A 20,000-nucleotide genomic window follows, 5' to 3' on the forward strand; every position below is an offset into this window, starting at 1 on the left:
GCCCCGGCTGGGTCAGTTTGCATTTCTGTGTAGAGTTTGCATGTTCTTCCCATGTTCGCGTGGGTTTCCTCCGGGTGCTCCGGTTTCCCCCACAGTCCAAAGACATGCATTATAGGTGAGTGTATGTGCGTGTGAAAGGGTGTGTATGGGTGTTTCCCAGTGATGGGTTGCGGCTGGAAGGGCATCCGCTGTGTAAAACTGGATAAGTTGGCGGTTCAATCTGCAGTGCCGACCACTGATTAATAAAGGGACTAAGCCGAAAAGAAAACGAATGAATTAATGAACTGCCGGCTGCAGCTGTATCCCTTCTAGCAACAACCTGGATCAGGTCTTCTTAGGACCTTGTGTGATTGTCTGATCAAAATAACGCATTTAAAAATAAAACAAATATATGTATTTATTTAAAAAAAGGGCCTGAAAAGTAATTTAAAAATCATTTTAAATTTGTCACTTTTTATCAGAGTATTGAATATGACAATTAAATATAAGTATGCAAATGTATGTATGGATCAGTAAAATCAAATATGCAATAGCTTTAAGGCGTTATATTTATTGCATTCATTATATTTATATGCCTCACATGCTGCTTCTTGAATCAATTAAATGAATAGAGTTATTTTAATAGTAAAATGTTTAAATATTAATTATTAAATTAAATATATTAATATATAAATATTATATATATTATTAAAAAATCGAATTAAGTAATAAAGTTAAGTTGTTGTTGTTTTACTCTTGATAAACTTCATAATGGCAGTAAAAATGATAATAAAAATAAATCTTTGACCCATGCCTAAGGCCAGACAGAATCTGTAGACATTTTTTGCTATTTCTGCGCAGAATTTTGTAAAAATTAGCGAATTTATGCAGAATGATTTTGGGAGTATCATAACTAAAGTAAACCTGGATTTTGGTTTTTATGTGTACTTCTGCTCTCCCCCACACACTTCCTGTCCAAAGATTACTCAGCAGTTTGGACCCACTTGCAAACTTACTACAAATACTGTGGCAGAGCAGTCATATAAATGAGCCAGCACACATTCACTCGTCTTCTTTAATCGTTTCTTGAAGGATGATTTCTGTCATGCTGGCGTCAGATCTCTGGCACAGCTGATAAGATTGTGAATATCCAGTAATCTGTTTTTTTAATAGATACTGTACTAGTGCTAAATGCGCTTTCCAGAATTTATTTTTACACGTCCGGTCTAAAGTTTAAATGTGCTCACATGTTTCTTGCTATTGTTGTTTTCTGTATTTAGAAATAAGTATGAAATTGATAACGCAATAAATTGTGCATTTAGTTATTCCTTTGCTGTTACGTAATGTACACAAAATAGTCATACTTCATTTTAAACACAAAATCATTTATTCATTTACTTTGTAGTCTTAAACCGCATTACCTGCAAAATCAATAGTGTTATTTGGATTGAACGAAGTCTCATTTTTAAAACCATTTATGTTTTGTGATGAAAATAATAAATATAAAATCAGTAAATTTTGTTAATGTGTTCTGTGCGCAATTAATTAATTAATTGATAAATCAAAATATGACTGTAGATCTTAATTAAGTTATGAAGGAAACAAGTTTTATTACAACCATTTAAATCACTTTCTAAATAAATATAAACTTTTCTTTTTGTTTTTTGGTGCATAAAACTTATTGAAGCTGTTATAATCACATAGTAGTACATTAGTACATTTTTAATGGAGATTTTAAGTTCACAATGGAGCCTAATATGCCTAATTTAAATGGATTATATTATACAATACTATAATAGTAAGACTGGTGTTCTGTGCTCACATTTGTGGTCATCATTTATTCACCCTCATAAGACTTTTGACTATGCTTGGAACACAGAAGAAAATATTTTACAAAAACCAAACAAGCAAATGATTTCTGCATGTCCAAAGGTTTTGAGCTTCAGAATCTTCAGAAAACCTTTAAAAATAAATTTTTTTCTACAGGTTCTTAAAATGCACACACTATGCACACTCTCTCTCTCTCTCTCTCTCTCTCTCTCTCTCTCTCTCTCTCTCTCTCTCTCTCTCTCTCTCTCTCTCTCTCTCTCTCTCTCTCCTCTCTCTCTCTCTCTCTCTCTCTATATATATATATCTATATATATATATATATATATATATATATATAGCTATAAATAACTATATATATATATATATATATATATATATATATATATATATATCTGACACCCAGAAATTACTACAAAGGTAAACTTGAATTCAATTAAAACCATCACTGAGGGTTTTTGGGAGGAGAAACGGAATTTAACTATTGAAGAAAATATCTGGGATCTTATTCTAGCATAAATACATTCAACATCAATATTTTTTTTTTATAACTTATTTTATTTTATTTTATTTTATTTTATTTTATTTTTTACTTTATTATTCTTTTGTTTGTTTTTTATTATTTTTATTTTTGCTATCTTATGTTTGTATATCTTTGTGTATATATGTGGTATTTTACCTTTTAGTTGTATACTTATTTAGTGTATAATTACGTTTTCCTGATAACTTCTTGTTTGGTGAATTGTATCAGTGCATATATCTATAGGTATCAATATTATGTATATTTTATTGTCTGACCTAAGATGAACCTAATAAAAAAACATATCACTAAATATAGAGTTGAAGTAAAAAATATTAGCCCTGTAAATTTTCTTTTTTCTTCTTTTTTTTCCCCAAATGATGTATAACAGAGCAAGGATTTTTTTGTATACAATATTTCCTATAATATTTTTTCTTCTGAAGAAAGTCTTATATATTTTTTTTATTTCGGATAGAATAAAAGCAGTTTGAAATTATTTTAAAACTATTTTAAGGTCAAAATTATTAGCCCCCTTAATATTTTTTTTTCATTTGTCTACAGAGCAAACCATTATTATACAATGATTTGCCTAATAACCCTAACTTGCCTAGGTAAACAAGTTAAGCCTTTTAATGTCACTTTAAGATGTATAGAAGTGTCTTGAAAATATCTAGTAAAATATTATTTACTGTCATCATGGCAAAGATTAAAAAAAATCAGTTATTAGAGATGAGTTATTAAAACTATTATGTTTAGAAATGTGTTGGAAAAAATCTTCTCTTCGTTAAACAGAGACTGGGGAAAAAATAAACACGGGGCTAATAATTCAACTGTATGTATGTCTGGCAATGTATAATTTGCTTATTCATCATTATGTATTATGTTCATAAATGTAAGTATTGAGCATATTGACTAATCGACTTCTCCCTCATTTTCTCTCATAGCCCATGAAGCCTCTTAAAGCAACAGCTACTACTTCGAAGCCAGTGCTGACAGTGGAACAGATCGACACCATTTTCTTTATGATCCAAGACATCTTTGAGATCCATAAGGAGTTTTATGATGCTCTTTCTCCCCACATTCAGCAGTGGGATGAGAAGGTCACTGTGGGGCATCTCTTCCAGAAACTGGTAAGTTCACTTGTGAACACACTGTTTGAAGGCCTTCCATGTTCATTCAGTGTTATACAGTGAGCTTCTACTGTATGAGGTGTACACTGTCATTCAGTTTTGGTGTTGTTTGTGGCATTTATTATTATTGTTAGTTAAGATTTATTACTTTTTTAACAAGTATGCATTACATTGATCCAGATCAGGGGTCTCAAACTGCCGGCAATATTACAACAGAAACCAAACTCTTAAACATATACTTGTGGAATGCCCTATTTTTAATGTTATCAGACAACAATTTTTATCTGGAAAGACTTTAAATGAAATATTTTTAAATGTCAATCCTTCCAAAGTTGTTTAATTTTTATTAAAAGTAAACCTTAAAAAACATTTTAGATTTATATCTTGTATATTATTATTGTTATTTATGTATTTTATCTTATGAGTTATTTATTGCTGTTGGTAACTTTAAGTTGTTAAAATATTTTTATAATTGTAGGAAAGTGGTATTTATAAAATGTGGTAAACTTGACATAGACAGAGAAGCTGATATGGCAATGATCTCAAAACTCTCAGAAATATAGCGAGGTTCAACAAACCAACATGTATATTTTTGAATCATTATCTGTCGCATAAAGCCATTAGTGGTTTTGACCTGCACTATATATTCGGTTTAGTATTACTTTCGGTTTCTCTCAGCGTGCAGTCGAGGGTAACGCACATGCAGATTATTTCTGGAGCTGATTTAAACGTTAAAATGCATATCCGCAATTGCTCTATTTTACTAATACTCTATTTTTGTAAATATTCAAGAATCATTTGATTATTATCAGTTTTATATCAGCTGTATTTTGTTTTGCTAATATTGCTATATTTTGTATTTTACTTTTGTTAACTACACTCTTAGAAAAAAAGGTACACAGTGGTACAGACAATGTTCCTTAAGGAACAGTTTTGTACGTTTGTAAAAGTTGTACCTATTATGGTACAGAAAAATCCTCTTTTGATACTGTTCTGTACCTTTAATGGAAGGTACACAATTGTTAAAATGAAGGTACACAATTGTTCTCATTAAAAAGGTACATAAGTGTTGGACAACTCCTTTATTGCAATAGCTATGAAGATAAATATGACTGGAAAGCCAAAGTGATTTATCAATAATTTCGATATTAAAACTTGAATCATCATTTAAAAGCAAATGTTTAACTCATAAACATTATGTTTTATAATAAAAAACAACTGGTTAAACTAAACTCTAGGTTAACATTTAAGGCATTTTTAATAAACGTTTGGTAAGCATTTTCTGATAGATACATTTTCATTATTGATATCTGCACCTTTTGGCGTTTGCTTTCCACTATACGCATGTGAGTTGGCAAAAGTACTGCATATGCAAAATGTTCATGCAGAAAATTTACTATTGTAAAGCTAATCAAACATTGTGCATATCTCATTACAATACTTTTGCATAATTCTATTTTTATTTTAAAATTAAGCAAAATAAATTCGCTTTTAAGTGGTTATAAAGATATTGTGTAAAAATTGGAGAAAAAAGTTTTATATTGCACATGTGAGAATGTGTTTCTGTAAGATTTGTGTGAAAAGTGTTGTGAAATGTTTAGCAAAAAATAGATCTTTTGATTGATGTTAAAGTGTTTTTATTCTTTATTGTAAATGGAAAAGGTGCATTTACGCAAAAATAAACTTTTTTCTCAAACATTATTTAAAAATGTATTTGATGTTTTATATTTACTGAAAATAAATTGACGTATTTTGGATAAAGCAAAAAGCCTTTAAATAGTTCATGAAGGAACTCATTTGACACTGTTAAGGTACAAAGTGTCTTGTCACTGTAGTGGTATCTTAATGGATCAGATTTGACCCTTTGATGAAGGTACAATATTGTATCTGCAGGTTTAAAAACCAAAGGTACATTTTGGTTTCCCATGGTACAAATCATGTCCTTAAAGGTACAATCTGCAATGGTACAAATGTGTTTCTTTGTCTTAAGGTACAGTTCTATGCCATAAAAAGGTACTGCCCCAGCGACAACGGTGTGTACCTTCTTTGGTACAACATTTTACTATTTTTTTCTGAGAGTGTACTAATGCAACTGCAAAAATATATAGTTATAGCAATAGATATAGCAGTAGGTGATCTGCTTAAATGCTAACCGGTTAGCATTATGTCTTTCAAATACAATCCCTCCCCTGCTGTTCGAATCCACGTCTCCTGAAACACAAATGCGCACATTAAAGATGACAGAGACCCACTAGATCATGTCATTCGCCAGTTATAAAACTTTATAGTACTTTATAATACTACAATTCTTAATGAAAAGCTGTATTATATATAGCACGTTTTCAGTCGTGTAGCAAGCAAAACTTATCATAATGTGTGATATTTCATGCATGCATGCATGGATCGCTGGTCTCACTCTCTCACACGCTTCGTCCTAAAGTGACTACTGTATGCTAAGTGGTTGGCCAGTGGTGTGCAGGAATTACACCTATTAGTAATCCATACTTACATGTTATTTTAGACCGAATATTCATAGAAGCACGGTAAACAATATAGGGAGCGTGTCACAGGTTGTCATTGTTTAAATATGAACCAATGTGAATATAAACCAACTTCAGCTCAGTAAAGCAGGCTAGGTGGAATAGCGCTATTTACTGATGTTTTGTTGTTAAACTAAATAAAAATCTTCATTATTAATGTTGTAAAAGGTCTCTTATGATATGGAAAAATAGTCACATCAATCTTTCACCGGAAGATTTCAGTGGCCGAGCAACACTTCTGTGCATATAACCCATTCATAACAACAAAATATACATCAAATTTGCGTGACTAAAATAGTTTTAAGACAGAACATTACCTGTCTAAAAGAAATACTTCAGCCATGGTGTCATCATTCCGCCAGTGACTAATTTTAATTGGATGAACATTTTTTTAGTCTTATACCTTACCCAGAATATAAAAATACATATTAATACCTTTAGATCATTTACTTTAATCAGTACAACAATAATGTTTCTGAAGACAATCACCTACTGCACCATTAATGCATTATAGCAGGCATGTCCAAGCTCGGTCCTGGAGGGCCGGTGTCCTGCAAAGTTTAGTTCCAACCCCAATCAGACACACCTGGGCTAGCTAATCAAGCACTTACTAGGCTTTCTAGAAACATCCGTGCAGGTGTGTTGAGGCAAGTTGGAGCTAAAATCTGCAGGACACCGGCCCTCCAGGACCGAGTTTGGACACCCCTGCATTATAGTAAAGAGCTATTGTGTCTAGGTTTTCAGCATACAGTATAAATTGGATGCACTTTTTGTAACCTTAATGTACCTAAATTAAGCAGAGTAGATGTGTGATCTGACAGATGGTGTATATATACGTCTTGCTTTGAGAGAATGAGCAGGACTGAAGAGCGTCTGTTTATACTGAAGGAAAGCGTTTAGCAGAGAGGAGATGCCAGGAGAATATGCAGATGCTCTGTGATGGCCATAATGCTGTCTAGATAGACAGGTGTGTGTGTGTTGTGAATCTCATTAACAGATTTTAGATGGAGTGTACTGCCATCAAGGAAAGGATAAAGGAAATTAGGTATTAGAAATTAGATATTGATACTATTTAGTTTAAAAATGTTGAATGTTAATTTAAAAAATGTAAATGTCAAAGACGGGCTAATAATTTTGACTTTAACTATATATTGGTTATTTAAATAACCACTTTGAATTTAATATGCAGTACGTAAAATGTAATCATGGTGGCGCAGTGGATAGCACGAAGGTCGCTGGTTCGAGTCCCGGCTGGTTCAGTTGGCATTTCTGTGTGGAGTTTGCATGTTCTACCCATGTTGGCATGGGTTTCCTCTGGGATGCTCCGGTTTCCCCCACAGTCCAAAGTAGGCATGGGACTTTAACCATTTTCAAGGTATACCGCCAAAGTCAAGGTTTTAAAACCGCCCAAATTTTCTGTTATACCGTTCCTAAGTTATGTGTACGACTTTATATTTACATCTTTTTAATTTATTTTTTAGGACAACGTTATCTTCAGCAGAAAAAATATCCAAACATGGTGTTTAAAATTTTAAAGAAATCTGTTTTTGAAACTAATGAAAACAGCAGAAGTCAATGATTCACTTGAATTATTTAGTCTGACATTTTTAACACTCCAAAATATTGTAAAACTTTGAAAAAATAAAATATATTGTTTTCAAAGGGAAAAAGTTTTAGTTTTTTACCCAGACATTTAAAAAGAATAAATTATAGAACAGTGAGCACAATACCGTTATACAGTGAAACCGTGATATTTTTATTCAAGGTTACCATACTGTCAGAATCTAATACCTGCCCATGCCTAGTCCAAAGACATGCGGTATAGGTGGATTGGGTAAGCTAAATTGGTGTATGTGTGTGAAGGAGTGTGTATGGGTGTTTCCCAGTGATGGGTTACAGCTGGAAGGGCATCTGCTGCGTAAAACATATGCTGAATAAGTTCCATTGTGGCAACCCCTGATTAATAGAGGCACTAAGCCGAAAATTAAATGAATGAATGAAAATTTATTTTTGTGATGTCAAAGTTGAATTCATAGCGTCAATACTCCATTTTTCATAGTCACATGATCCAAATCATTTCAATTTGGTGTAAAACATGTATTGTTATTATATGATCATATTGTGTTTGTGGAACAATTTTTTTGTTGCATGGGAACATCCCAACCAACAACATTTCTTTCAAATAGAGATCTTTTTTAAGTGTTGTTCCTGAATAAAATAAAGAATATCGTAAGGTTATTTCAACTTTTGACAGTTTTATTTTTAACTAAGCAGATTTAAAATCTATTTAAAAAGACAAATTTGTCTATTGTTTATCACTAAATGAATGCAACAAGTAGTGATTTATAAAATAATGAAAAAAAAAGTTATCAAAAATGTTTTTGGGCGGCGCAGTGGGTAGCGATGTCGCCTCACAGCAAGAAGGTCGCTGGTTTGAGCCTTGGCTGGGTCAGTGTGCATTTCTGTGTGGAGTTTGCATGTTCCCCCCATGTTGTTTTGGGTGTCCTCCGGGTGCTCCGGTTTTCCCCACAAGTCCAAAGACATGCGCTATAGGTGAATTGGGTAAGCTAAATTGTCCATGTAGTGCATGTGTGTGAATGAGAGTGTATTGGTGTTTCCCAGTGATGGGTTGCAGCTGGAAGGGCATCCGCTGCGTAAAACATATGCTGGATAAGTTGGCGGCTCATTCCTCTGTGGCGACCTCTGATTAATAAATGGACTAAGCCGAAAAGAAAATGAATGAATGAAAAAAAATGAATTACTACTTCAGTCATTTGAAAAGTGAAAGAAAATAGACTCACCAATTTAGAAATTAGAACTTAGAAATTAGAAAACATTAAGGAAATCGTTCTGAATTTTAAGTTACTAAAAAAATAAGAGAATTAATTGTAGATACAGCTAAAGGCAAAATTGTTAGCCCTCCTGTGCAATATTTATTCTTTTTCAAATATTTCCGCAGTGATATTTAACGGACTAAGGAAATTTTCACAGTATTTCCTATAATATTTTTTCAGCTGGAAAAAGTTATATTTGTTTTATTTTGACTATAATAAAACCATTTTTTTAGGTCAATTTGGGTCATTTAAAGGTCAATATTATTAGATTTTTTTTCAATTGTTTACAGAACAAACCATCCTTATACAATGACTTTGACTAATTACCCTAACATGCCTACTTAACCTAGTTAAGCCTTTAAATGTCACTTTAAGCTGAATACCAGGACCTTGAAAAATATCTAGTTAATGATCTTCTGTCATCACAGCAAAGATAAAAGAAATCAGTCAGAAATGAGTTCCTGAACCATTATGTTTAGAAATGTGTTGAAAAAAATCTCTCTGTTAATTAGAAATATGGGAAAAATAAATAACAGGAGGGCTAATAATTTTGACTTTCTTGTGCTGTTTCTGTCCTCCATTGTTCCTCTCTGCATATATTTTCGGTGGCTCCTATAACCAGCATACATTGCTGCTCATCATTACAGGTTCCACTTCATTTATCTCCTGAACCAAACAGCAGATGGCAGGAGGTTATGAAACCTGATTTCTCTGCGTTCGCAAGTGTGATTAGTAAAACATTGTGACAGTGGTTGTGTTAGCAGATGGAGTAATTACAGGCTCCCTATTGCTCCTGAAAGTCACCGAAGAGGAACAGAAGCATGAAACTAAAACTAAGAGAGAGAGAGAGAGAGAGATAAAAAAGGCATTTGTTTTTTAACAGAAGGAACGGTTTAGCATGAGCAAATCCAGAAGGAGTGCATTGGGGGCTGAGTTTCTCTCCATTAGTCACCCTTCTCTCTTTCTCCGTCCGTCTCCTACTCGTTTTCTCTTCCCACAAATGTGTTTCTTTTCAGCTTGGCTTTGTGACGCGCGAGTTTTATCTTGCTGAAAAGTCAGAAGCGCTTGTGATGCGGTGTTGTTCTGCCAAACAGCGGGAGAGAAAGGAGCATGCTGAGATGGAGATTGAGAACACAGGGTCTCACCTCAGGGCACAGATATATAGCAATCCATAACCTTACTGAAGTCTGGAAGCACAACAGAGCATAGGATTCATTAAAGACGATGAGAAGGAGAGGGATAAAGGAGAGAGGTCAAGGCAGAGTTTGAATGACAGCGCTTTGGATCTTTTCTCTTTATTAAATCTATCAAACAGTTTCCTTCACACAGTAATCAACCAGTTTGTGGGATGTCTCAGATGGAAAACTCCAAGAAATAAATGTAAACGTATATTATCAGAGCAAAAAAAGGTATAGAGATAATTTAAGTGTAGCAAGGGCTGGCCCTGTACATTTGCTTTAAATCAATGGTCTCAAACTCAATTCCTGGAGGGCCGCAGCTCTGCATAGTTTAGCTCCAACCATCTCCAAATCACACCTGCTTAATAGTCTCTGGTAGTCTTGTACACCTTGATTATTTGGATCAGCTCTGTTTGATTAGGGTTGGAGCTAAACTGTGCAGAGCTGCGGCCCTCCAGGAATCCAGTTTGAGACCTATGCTCTAAATAGTGCAGTATTACCATCGCCGGCCCACAATGATTTTATTGCTTATTAAAAACAATCAATGAAAGAGAAAAGTCAAACCTGATTTCTTCTACACTGTAAAAAAAAAAATCTGTAGTTTTACGGTTTATTTCTGGAAGCTGGGGTGCCGGAAAAAAACATAAAATAACAACTGTTAAATTACTGAAATTTACCGTAAAATAACAGACATTAAATTACATAAATTTCCTTAAATTTACATTTCTGGTAAATTTCTGTAGTTCGACCTCTACTATTTTACAGTAAATTTCTGTAATTTTACAGTCGTTATTTTAAGTTTTTTTTTTTTCGGCAACCCAGATGCCAGAAATGAACTGTTAAATTACGGATTTATTTTTACAGTGTACTTAATAATTGTCTAAATGATTTAGATATTTTAAAACAGCGCTATTTTTGTCAACTACCAGCTTCAAAAATGAACAAAAAACTATTCTTTAATAAAGGGACCAGTGATTCCTATGTGTCCTTTTGGGTGTTTAAAGAATAAACGGTAACACTATAATAACTATTTTTATGTTAATAAATGCTTTATTTAGTCGATTTCATCCAGTTTTGTGACCTAATCTAAAGTGAGAACTATTTATGCTTTATAAATTCCGTATAAATGACAATTAAAGTCTATTTACTTTTAAATTACTGAACAGTTTAAACTTCACTAAATAACTTTGAAATGTAGTTTCATTTCTAAACGTCCAAATTACACAAAATCTGCAGTGTCGCGTCTGGTCCAAGCTCCTCCCCCAGAGTACCGTCAGTCTATAGTAATCGATGATAGGCTCCTGTACTTGAAGGCGGGCTTTTTTTCCACCATATAACGATTGATGATTGGCTCCTCTAAAAGTAGGCTTTATTCACCATATTGACAGTTACACTTTTCCCCATTCAAAAAGATACGAGTGACATGTCTTGTGTATTCTTGGGTCTTTGATCACGTTGCTGTGGGCCTCAAAATAGGAGGGATTTGGTCGGGACCAGTGGTGTAGTGGTTAGTGCATTGACACATGCACTCCGGTGCTCACGGCGATCTGAGTTCGATTCCCGCCTCATGGTCCTATGCCGATCCTTCCTCTCTCTCTGCTCCCCATGCTTTACTGTCAGTACTCTCTACTGTCCTTTTAAAAATGGGAGGGAATTTAACGTCAGGAAATTAAAAAAGAGATACTTAATTTGTTTATATCACTTTAATATGACTGTGGACACTACCTACACACAGTTCTTTCCAAACAGCTTACAATAGATGATTTTCATCATAGGTGCCCTTTAAAAATTGCATCTCTTGCATTATTTTAAGAGGAAATGCCATGCCAATGTTTGTTATACTACTGTCAGCACATGGACCTCAGTTTTTTTAAGTACATAGTTACTTTATTTTGGCTACCATTTAAACATTTCTCAGTTTGAGCGTCCTGATCAACCCTAGACAACAACACTGGCTCAACCAGTGGTGAAATTTTGGGCCAGTTATACATGTTCGCTGAACCAAGACCCAAGGAGTGTTTGGGAAAACAGTTTGTTTCTATTTGATGATGTTAGTACTGCAGAAATAGCACAGTTAGAGCTTTAATATCAAGCTCCAGTGTGGCTGTGCTTCGCTTCACTTGATCTTTATACGTTCTTCATGTTCCTCCGACTGATATTAGAGCAAATGAAGTGGTGAGATGAAGCCAGCTCTTTCGTCTCCAGAGCCCTCAGCAGAAACTCTTGTTGTCTGTATCTCATATCTTATCCTGAGGTTGAACTCTTCTCGGCAAAAAGCATCCACAGTGAACAGAACACACTTTGATGAATGTTCTAAGAGGTCTAGAGATCAAATCAATGTTTCAGCACTGCCGTTTTCTCAGTCTCTTTCATCCCTCTGTGTCTCCAGCTTCTATTTCTCCAATTCTATTTAATTTTTCTTCTCCCTTCCTCCTCGTCTCTTTGTTTTTTTTATTTTTTTTTTATGTACCATCACCTATTTGTCTGTGTTTGTGCTGCATTCAAAACATGTTTCCTCTGCTTTATTTCTCAGGCCAGTAAGCTCGGCGTGTACAAAGCCTTTGTGGACAATTATAAATTGGCAGTGGAGATGGTGGAAAAATGCAGCCAAGCCAACATTCAGTTTCAGAAGATCTCTGAGGTGAGCTCATCTCTTACCATTCAACACTACAGGTTCTGCTTATCAATTATTAATCAGGATCAGAATGAGTTTTATTCATGCAAACACACAAGGAATTTTTTGTGGGTTTTTTTCAGGAGCTCAGGGTACATACAGTAAATATCAACTCAAGAACACAGAATGACATTAAATAAGTGGAAAATAAAGTAAACAATAAAGATTCTGAAGTTATACATAAAATATATATACAGACATTTTAAATGAATTCACTAATAAGGTGGAACTTGTTTTTAAAATACTCAAGAGATTGTCAGTCGTCCTGTCACTGATCAGCTAAAAGTATAGCTATGTAGACCGAAATGATAATACAAAAATTAAATAATTTGCGAAAAGCTAATTACACGTAAACATGATGCTTTGTTAGTGGCCGTTCACACTGAACATGCTTTTTGCGTTAAGGGGCGCATCTTTTGAATGATTTACTAACAGCCGCGAGCATTTTGCACACTGCTCATGTGCCATGTGTGTCTCGCGTTTTAACTGCCTGCTGCGCCTCATGATTTTGCCGTTGCACGCTGTGTGCTTGCAGTTTAAAAAAAGTCAACTCTGAGAGGAAAAAGGGTGTTACGTCCAGCAAAGAGCATAGAATCACCAAGAGGCAACACTCTAGTGCGATTTAGGAAACAGCCACTAGATGCCGCTAGTGTCACATGGCGGCCATTGTGGAATGAAAACTTCAATAGAACAACAGCATATTTGAAGTCTGTAAAATAAACTATTAAAAGTGCTGATCGTGATTGTAAGTGTTGTATTGCCATCTTCCAGGTTGTAGCTCAGCTTTAATGCGCTTTTATAATAAATAAATAAAAAACAAAGCAGATGGTTGCCATCGCGACAGTAATAAGATCCAGTGGACCCCGATTGCTTTCATTCCAAAATGAGTATTGTCATTCTAAGCTCTTTGACATCAGTCACGTATCATTCTCCAATCAAATGAAAGCAGATGCGGGGTTTCCGTTAAGGTGACAGCAGTGTTTGTGTTGTCAAAATGATAGAAGTTAGTGGTAGGACTAGTGGTTACTGTTTTGAGTTATCCAGAGCTGTGTGACTTCACAAATTTTGAATATCACAACATTATTAAATATTACAATTATTCCAATATCAAAAGCAACACTCGCACACAATACGCAGCTGATTCAGTCATTGACTAGTGACATAAAAAGCAACACCGTACTACTTTCTTTCTTGTCACCAAAAAGTCATTATGGTGCGCCTCGCGTTTTTGGAAAGTATAAGCGCAATTGGAGTGATCGGCCTCTTAGTAAGTCAACTCATTGGTTCATAATGATTCATTTATTAATTTATATAAAATATTTATTTATAGAAGGAATATTTTCCATATTAAAAGGAGTTTTTGTTCTAACCAACACCTTGAATTGATAAGCTTGCAGCTGAGCAACAGAAAACTTATGAACAATGATCATCTCAGGTACACCCCGTGTGCTTTATTCAATGTTAAATGCTAACAATGTGAGTTTGAATGCCATTTTATATGCCATACTACTGAAATTGGACTTTAGATCTGTGACAAGCATTTGTCACAGATTTACCGCCTCTCCCTTCTTGTTATATGCTGGATAAGTTGGCGGTTCTTTCCACTGTGGCAACCCGAGATCAATAAAGGGACTAGGCCGAAAAGAACATGAATGAATGAATAAATTAAATCCTTGTCTCCTTTATAAGTATGGTGTTTTTTATAACGCTATTGAAACTGATACTGTTGCTATTTTTAGATACCACGGTATACCATATTACCGCCCAAGCCTAGTGCTATAACATCTAAAACAGGATCATGAAAGGAACGTTCAAAAAGCTACTCATGTAAACACCTTAATCATATTATTGTCTTATTCAGATTAAGGTAAATAACTTGAATACTGATGTCCATGTAAACGTAACCAATGTCAGTCGGTTAACACCAAATTCTGAACATCATAGCAACCTCTAAAAAATACTATTCCAAGCTCCCACATTGATATCTCATTATATATATATATATATATATATATATATATATATATATATATATATATATATATATATATATATATATATATTTATTTATTTATTTTATTTATTTATTTATTTATTTATTTTTTTCAGAAAGAAGCTACGCACTATAGGATCTACATAATATCTCTGACAGACTTATAGATCTTACATATGCTTTGTGTTATCCTCGCTTTAACATCAACTATATACAGTTAAACATTTAGGGCTACAAGTCATTCAAACAATTTATGTTCAATCACGTTATATTCTGAACATCAGTTTGCTGCATTTACTCATACCCACAGCATCTGCATCACATTTCTGTTCTTATTCCACACAGGATGCATGTACATGATCTGCTGTATATGTCTGTGCGCTTGTGTCAGTGTGTATTTATAGTGGGCATCTTCTCTGTTGACAGAATCTGAAAGTTAAAGGTCCTAAAGAATCCAAGGACTGCACTGCAACCGCCACAATGGAGGGTAAGAGCGTATCGGTTTACCTGCGATGAGTGTTTGCTACACGCATGAGTGATCCACGTTTGGGAGAATATGAATGCCTACTGTTAGAATAGGATTTAATGCACTGTTTGAGAGAATGAATGCGTATGTATGTATGAGTAAATGAGTGAGCTGTGAGCGGTGTCTCTTTAAGAATGAGTTCAGCTCTGCATCTGTCTACTTGTGTATGCAGCGTCCACAACTCAACTGTGTGTGTGAGGAAGAGTGTGTGTGCTTGCTCATTCTGAGGGTTTTGGAGAGCAGCAGTTCTCTCTCTCTCTCTCTCTCTCTCTCTCTCTCTCTCTCTCTCTCTCATTCTGTCTTGGCGCTGTTTGTGAGGGACGGATAAAAGGGGGTGCAGAATGTGAAGGAAGTATTGAGAGAGCAGTTAGAGAAGACTGCAGGATCAGTGGAAGTTTGTCATGGAGGTGCTGCTGGTTCTCCGCTTGTGTTGTAACTGCACCTATGGTAACTGTATCGCATTTTAATGCTTTAACATGCTGATGGTTTGGACGACTCTCTCTTTTTTGGGGGGATTTCAGTTGCACGCATGAATTCTGATTAGAAGTGATCATTTAGATCAGGGCTTTGCTGGCTCTAATCTAATTTCAGTGCAGCTTGATGTCTTTAATGTGCATGTGCTTTGAAATTTCAACGTATACTGTTGAAAATCAAAATTATTTACTATGATTCTTTATATTAAGGTTTATTGGTTGAGTAAAGAAACTTTAGGATTGATAAAATCTTACCATTGTTCAAAAAATGGGTTCCTTTGTTAATTAACTAATAGGTTTTTTGGTCACACTTTACAATAAAGCTTCTTAATATATTTACAAGCATGAACTGAATAAGAATAGTACTTGTGTAGCATTTATTTATCCTAGTTCAGCATTCACTAATGCATTATTAACATCCAAATTCATGCTTGTTAACATTAGTTAATGCGCTGCGAGTTAACATGAACTAACCTGAACATATACTGTAATAAACCTACTCCCAGCATAACAAATATTAAAGGCCTGGGCATTGAAACTGTGGACACACATAAATATTTAGGGGTTGTTATTGACAATATGTTGACATTTCAACCTAATACTCAGGCTGTCTATAAAAAAGTCCAACAAAGATGAGGAAACTGAGATCGTTTCAGGTTTGCACCTCTATGATGACATTGTTTTATAAACAATTTATTGAATCTGTTTTATCATTTTGCATTGTAGCTTGGTACGGTAATCTGAGTGTGTCAAACAAGAACAGGTTGAGTAGTCTAGTGAAGGTGGCAGGCAAGATCATTGGTTTTAACCAAACTGGTCCAACAGTATTTTACCATACTGGTGTTTTAAAGAGAGCTCAGGGTATCCTATGCACCCCGGATCACCCGTTGTACTCTGTTTCAGCTGTTGCCATCAGGACGTCGTTTTAGAGTTCCTATTCGCAGGACAAATAGAGTCAGAAATTCTTTTATAATGGTGGCCATTAGGTCATTAAATGAGTCCAGGTGGGAGGGAAATGCACCTTCAATATGATGTGTTGGATGTTGTGGGGTAATATTTTATTAATGTCTACATGGAACTTCGCCTGCAATTTTAGTTTCCCTAAATGGGATAATAAAGTTGAGTCTAAAGTTGAGTCTAGTCTATAAATGTATTGTTTGTTAATGTTAGTAAATGCATTAACTGACATTAGCCCCTTTCACACAGTGATACTGGTTAATATCCTTAAAATTTCCAAAACGACTTTACTGGTAAATTCAAAAAAAGCGCTGTTCTCACAGGCAAGGACGTTACGAAATTTTCATGCGTCCGTTCCAAAATACCGGTAAACTCTGACATAATTAGCCAGAAATGACCTCTAAATGGCTGTGCTTGTATTTGTAAACATAGAAGGGGTCAGGCTTTTGTTGATGGCTTCACTTTTATTTAAAGCTTTAGCACTCATGCAGCTACTTTTGTCCCAGAGACATCCAAAGGCAGAAGCGTGATCTGCAGCTAAATGTTTACACACTTGACTACATTACAAATACTGTGGATGGATAACTAGATGGAGGAACACGTTCGCATGTCGAGATGTGTTGGCGCTCACGTGTCAAGCAACTAAAGCAGAGCTTAAAGTTAAACAAACTAATACGATAATATTTTCCACAGTTGGCATTAAGAAGAAACAGAGAAACGTTATCTGACTAACATCTAGCAGCTAAATGTGTCTGGGGAAAATATTCAAAGGCTTTTATTTTCTAAAACGGAGCGAATGTGAGTGTGTCTGAATTTTCTGATTGGCTGGAGCAGAGGTCTCACGTCTGCGCATTTTAATCGTGAACATGCTCTTTCTGGCAATTTTCCTTCTGCGTTCACACAGAGCAGCATTCTGGCAAATTACCGGTAATGTTACATTTTCTCTTTCTGGAAAATTGCCAGAACTAATTTACCTGTATTTTGAAAAAGTGCCTTTTCATACATGATCCCTTACCAGGAAATTGCAGGTAATTTTTTCCAGAAAGGTCTGTATGTGTGAAAGGGGCTAATAACAAATACAAACGTATTACTTTTTTAAAAATTTTATCGTAGTGTTTTTGTTTTGTTTTTGTTTTTTTGAAGAAAAAAAAGAAGAACCTAAAGTGAATCATCTAATTCATCATGATGAAAGTCCTCGTTGGATGTTTCGTTTTTTATGATTGTTGCAAAACCTCAAGAATAATGGCACTATGGCTGCTTATTGGTTAATACAGTCATGCTAAAATATGCAGTATAGTAACAACTCAACATCTGTTTGCATGTGTACTGTAAAGTAAATAATTGCACAGTATGAAGGGCCCTATGATTTCCTCAATGTAGGAATCACGTAGTTCAGTCAGACAAACGGAATTAGCAATATCACAGAATTTGGCAAATTTTAATAAATAAACTAATTGATTTATGATGTAGACTAATGCCTGTGAAGCACTAGTTAAATTGCACCAAGTGTCACTTTTATGTAAGAAAAACGTTTGTCATGCTGTATTATTCACACACAGAAACCCAAAAGTATATATTGATATTTATTATATATATATTTATAATGCTATAATTAAATGTTATGCAATGTTGTTTGGTGTTGATGAACACACAACTTTGAAAGTCCAAACAAAAAGGCTAAAACATAAAACTAAATTATTAAAGACAGTTAAAAAACTATTAATTATTTGGTATGGCTTTTAGTGTGGTTTTGTTTTTGTTTTGTTTTGTTTTGTTTTGTTTTGTTTTGTTTTGTGTTTTGTTTTGTTTTGTTTTGTTTTGTTTTTTGTTTTGTTTTGTGTTTTGTGTTTTGTGTTTTGTGTTTTGTGTTTTGTGTTTTGTTTTGTTTTGTTTTGTGTTTTGTGTTTTGTGTTTTGTGTTTTGTTTTGTTCTTTGTTTTGTTTTGTGTTTTGTTTTTGTTTTGTTTAGTTTTGTGTTTTTTTTGTTTTTTGTTTTGTTTTGTGTTTTGTTTTGTTTTGTTTTTTGTTTTGTTTTGTGTTTTTTTGTTTTTTGTTTTTGTTTTGTTTTGTTTTGTTTTGTTTTGTTTTGTTTTGTTTTGTTTGTTTTGTTTTGTTTTTGTTCTGTTTTGTTTTTGTTCTGTTTTGTTTTGTGTTTTGTTTTGTTTTGTTTTTGTTCTGTTTTTTGTTTTGTTTTGTGTTTTGTTTTGTGTTTTGTTTTGTGTTTTGTTTTGTTTTGTTTTGTTTTGTTTTGTTTTGTTTTGTTTTGTTTTGTTTTGTTTTGTTTTTGGTTTGGTTTGGTTTGGTTTGGTTTTTTTGTTTGTTTTTTTTTTGTTTTTTTTGGTTTGGTTTGTATATGATTTTGACTTTTGGTTTTGTGTTTCATTTGTTTTTGTTGTTTTGCTTTGCTTTGCTTTGCTTTGCTTTGCTTTGCTTTGCTTTGCTTTGCTTTGCTTTGCTTTGCTTTGCTTTGCTTTGTGTATTTGGTTTTGTTTGGTTTGGTTTGTATTTGGTTTTTGCCTTTGGTTTGTTTTTCACTGTTTTGCCTTAAGTTTGAATAGTGTACGAATATTGTAAACGTATAGTGTAAAACATTGCTTCATTTTTAATTCTTAACATTTAATTTTATTTATTTTACATTGTATCACCTAAAATGCTGTGATTTTATGCTATATTGTTTGGTGTTGATAAATACACAACTTTGAAGTCCAAACAAAAAGGCTAAAACCCAAAACTAAACTATTTAACACAGCTAAAACTAAAAATTATTAAACCTTGCATGAACCGGAAGTTCATGTACTTTTATTTCAGTATGTCAATGTGCTTCCAACTGAAATGGAATATTAAGTAGGGGCGGGGCTTTTTTTTGTTTGTTGTTTTTTGCACTTCTCATATTCACATTCTCTCATAGCAAACTAACGGTAAAAGGGGCATGGCTGGCGATATTGTTGCTGAAGCTGAAACTGATGTCAACAGAGATGAACCAACACTCCAAACACAGGAGCAAATACTTAGAATTTGATTGAAGATTATCAAAATTAACTTTTTTTTCAGTAGATTAACTTGCAAGGATTAATTGTTCACCGAAAGAATAACAATCTGCACTAGCAAAGTAAACATAATACATTTATATTTATACCGACTTTAAACTAAAAACACATTCACTGGCATTGAGGATACGCACAGTGTGCACTGACCACAATTTTGCGACCGTTATTGTGAAATTCAGCAGTCATTTAGAAGCCAAAATTGGATTGGCACTTGATTTCTAAATGCAATCAATGTGTAAATTTAGTTAAGCTCCTCATATCGTGTGGTGTGCCCTGTAAGCACCCATGGAATATAGATGAAATGTGTTGACTTTTATTAGGTT

The 20,000-nt window shown here is 34.1% G+C and overlaps 1 protein-coding gene across 4 annotated transcripts in view; it reads left to right on the forward strand.

The window, feature by feature from the left end:
* abr (ABR activator of RhoGEF and GTPase) overlaps positions 1–20,000 on the forward strand; it is a 336,423-nt gene that overhangs the window by 162,025 nt on the left and 154,398 nt on the right. For all 4 annotated transcript variants that reach the window (XM_056458657.1, XM_056458658.1, XM_056458659.1 and 1 more), the window contains 3 exons: positions 3,271–3,456; positions 12,542–12,649; positions 15,102–15,162. In XM_056458657.1, the coding sequence (XP_056314632.1) occupies positions 3,271–3,456; positions 12,542–12,649; positions 15,102–15,162 (355 nt within the window). The remainder of the gene's footprint in view (positions 1–3,270; positions 3,457–12,541; positions 12,650–15,101; positions 15,163–20,000) is intronic.

Source organism: Danio aesculapii, chromosome 5 (genome assembly GCF_903798145.1).
Source record: "Danio aesculapii chromosome 5, fDanAes4.1, whole genome shotgun sequence".
Taxonomy (NCBI): domain Eukaryota; kingdom Metazoa; phylum Chordata; class Actinopteri; order Cypriniformes; family Danionidae; genus Danio; species Danio aesculapii.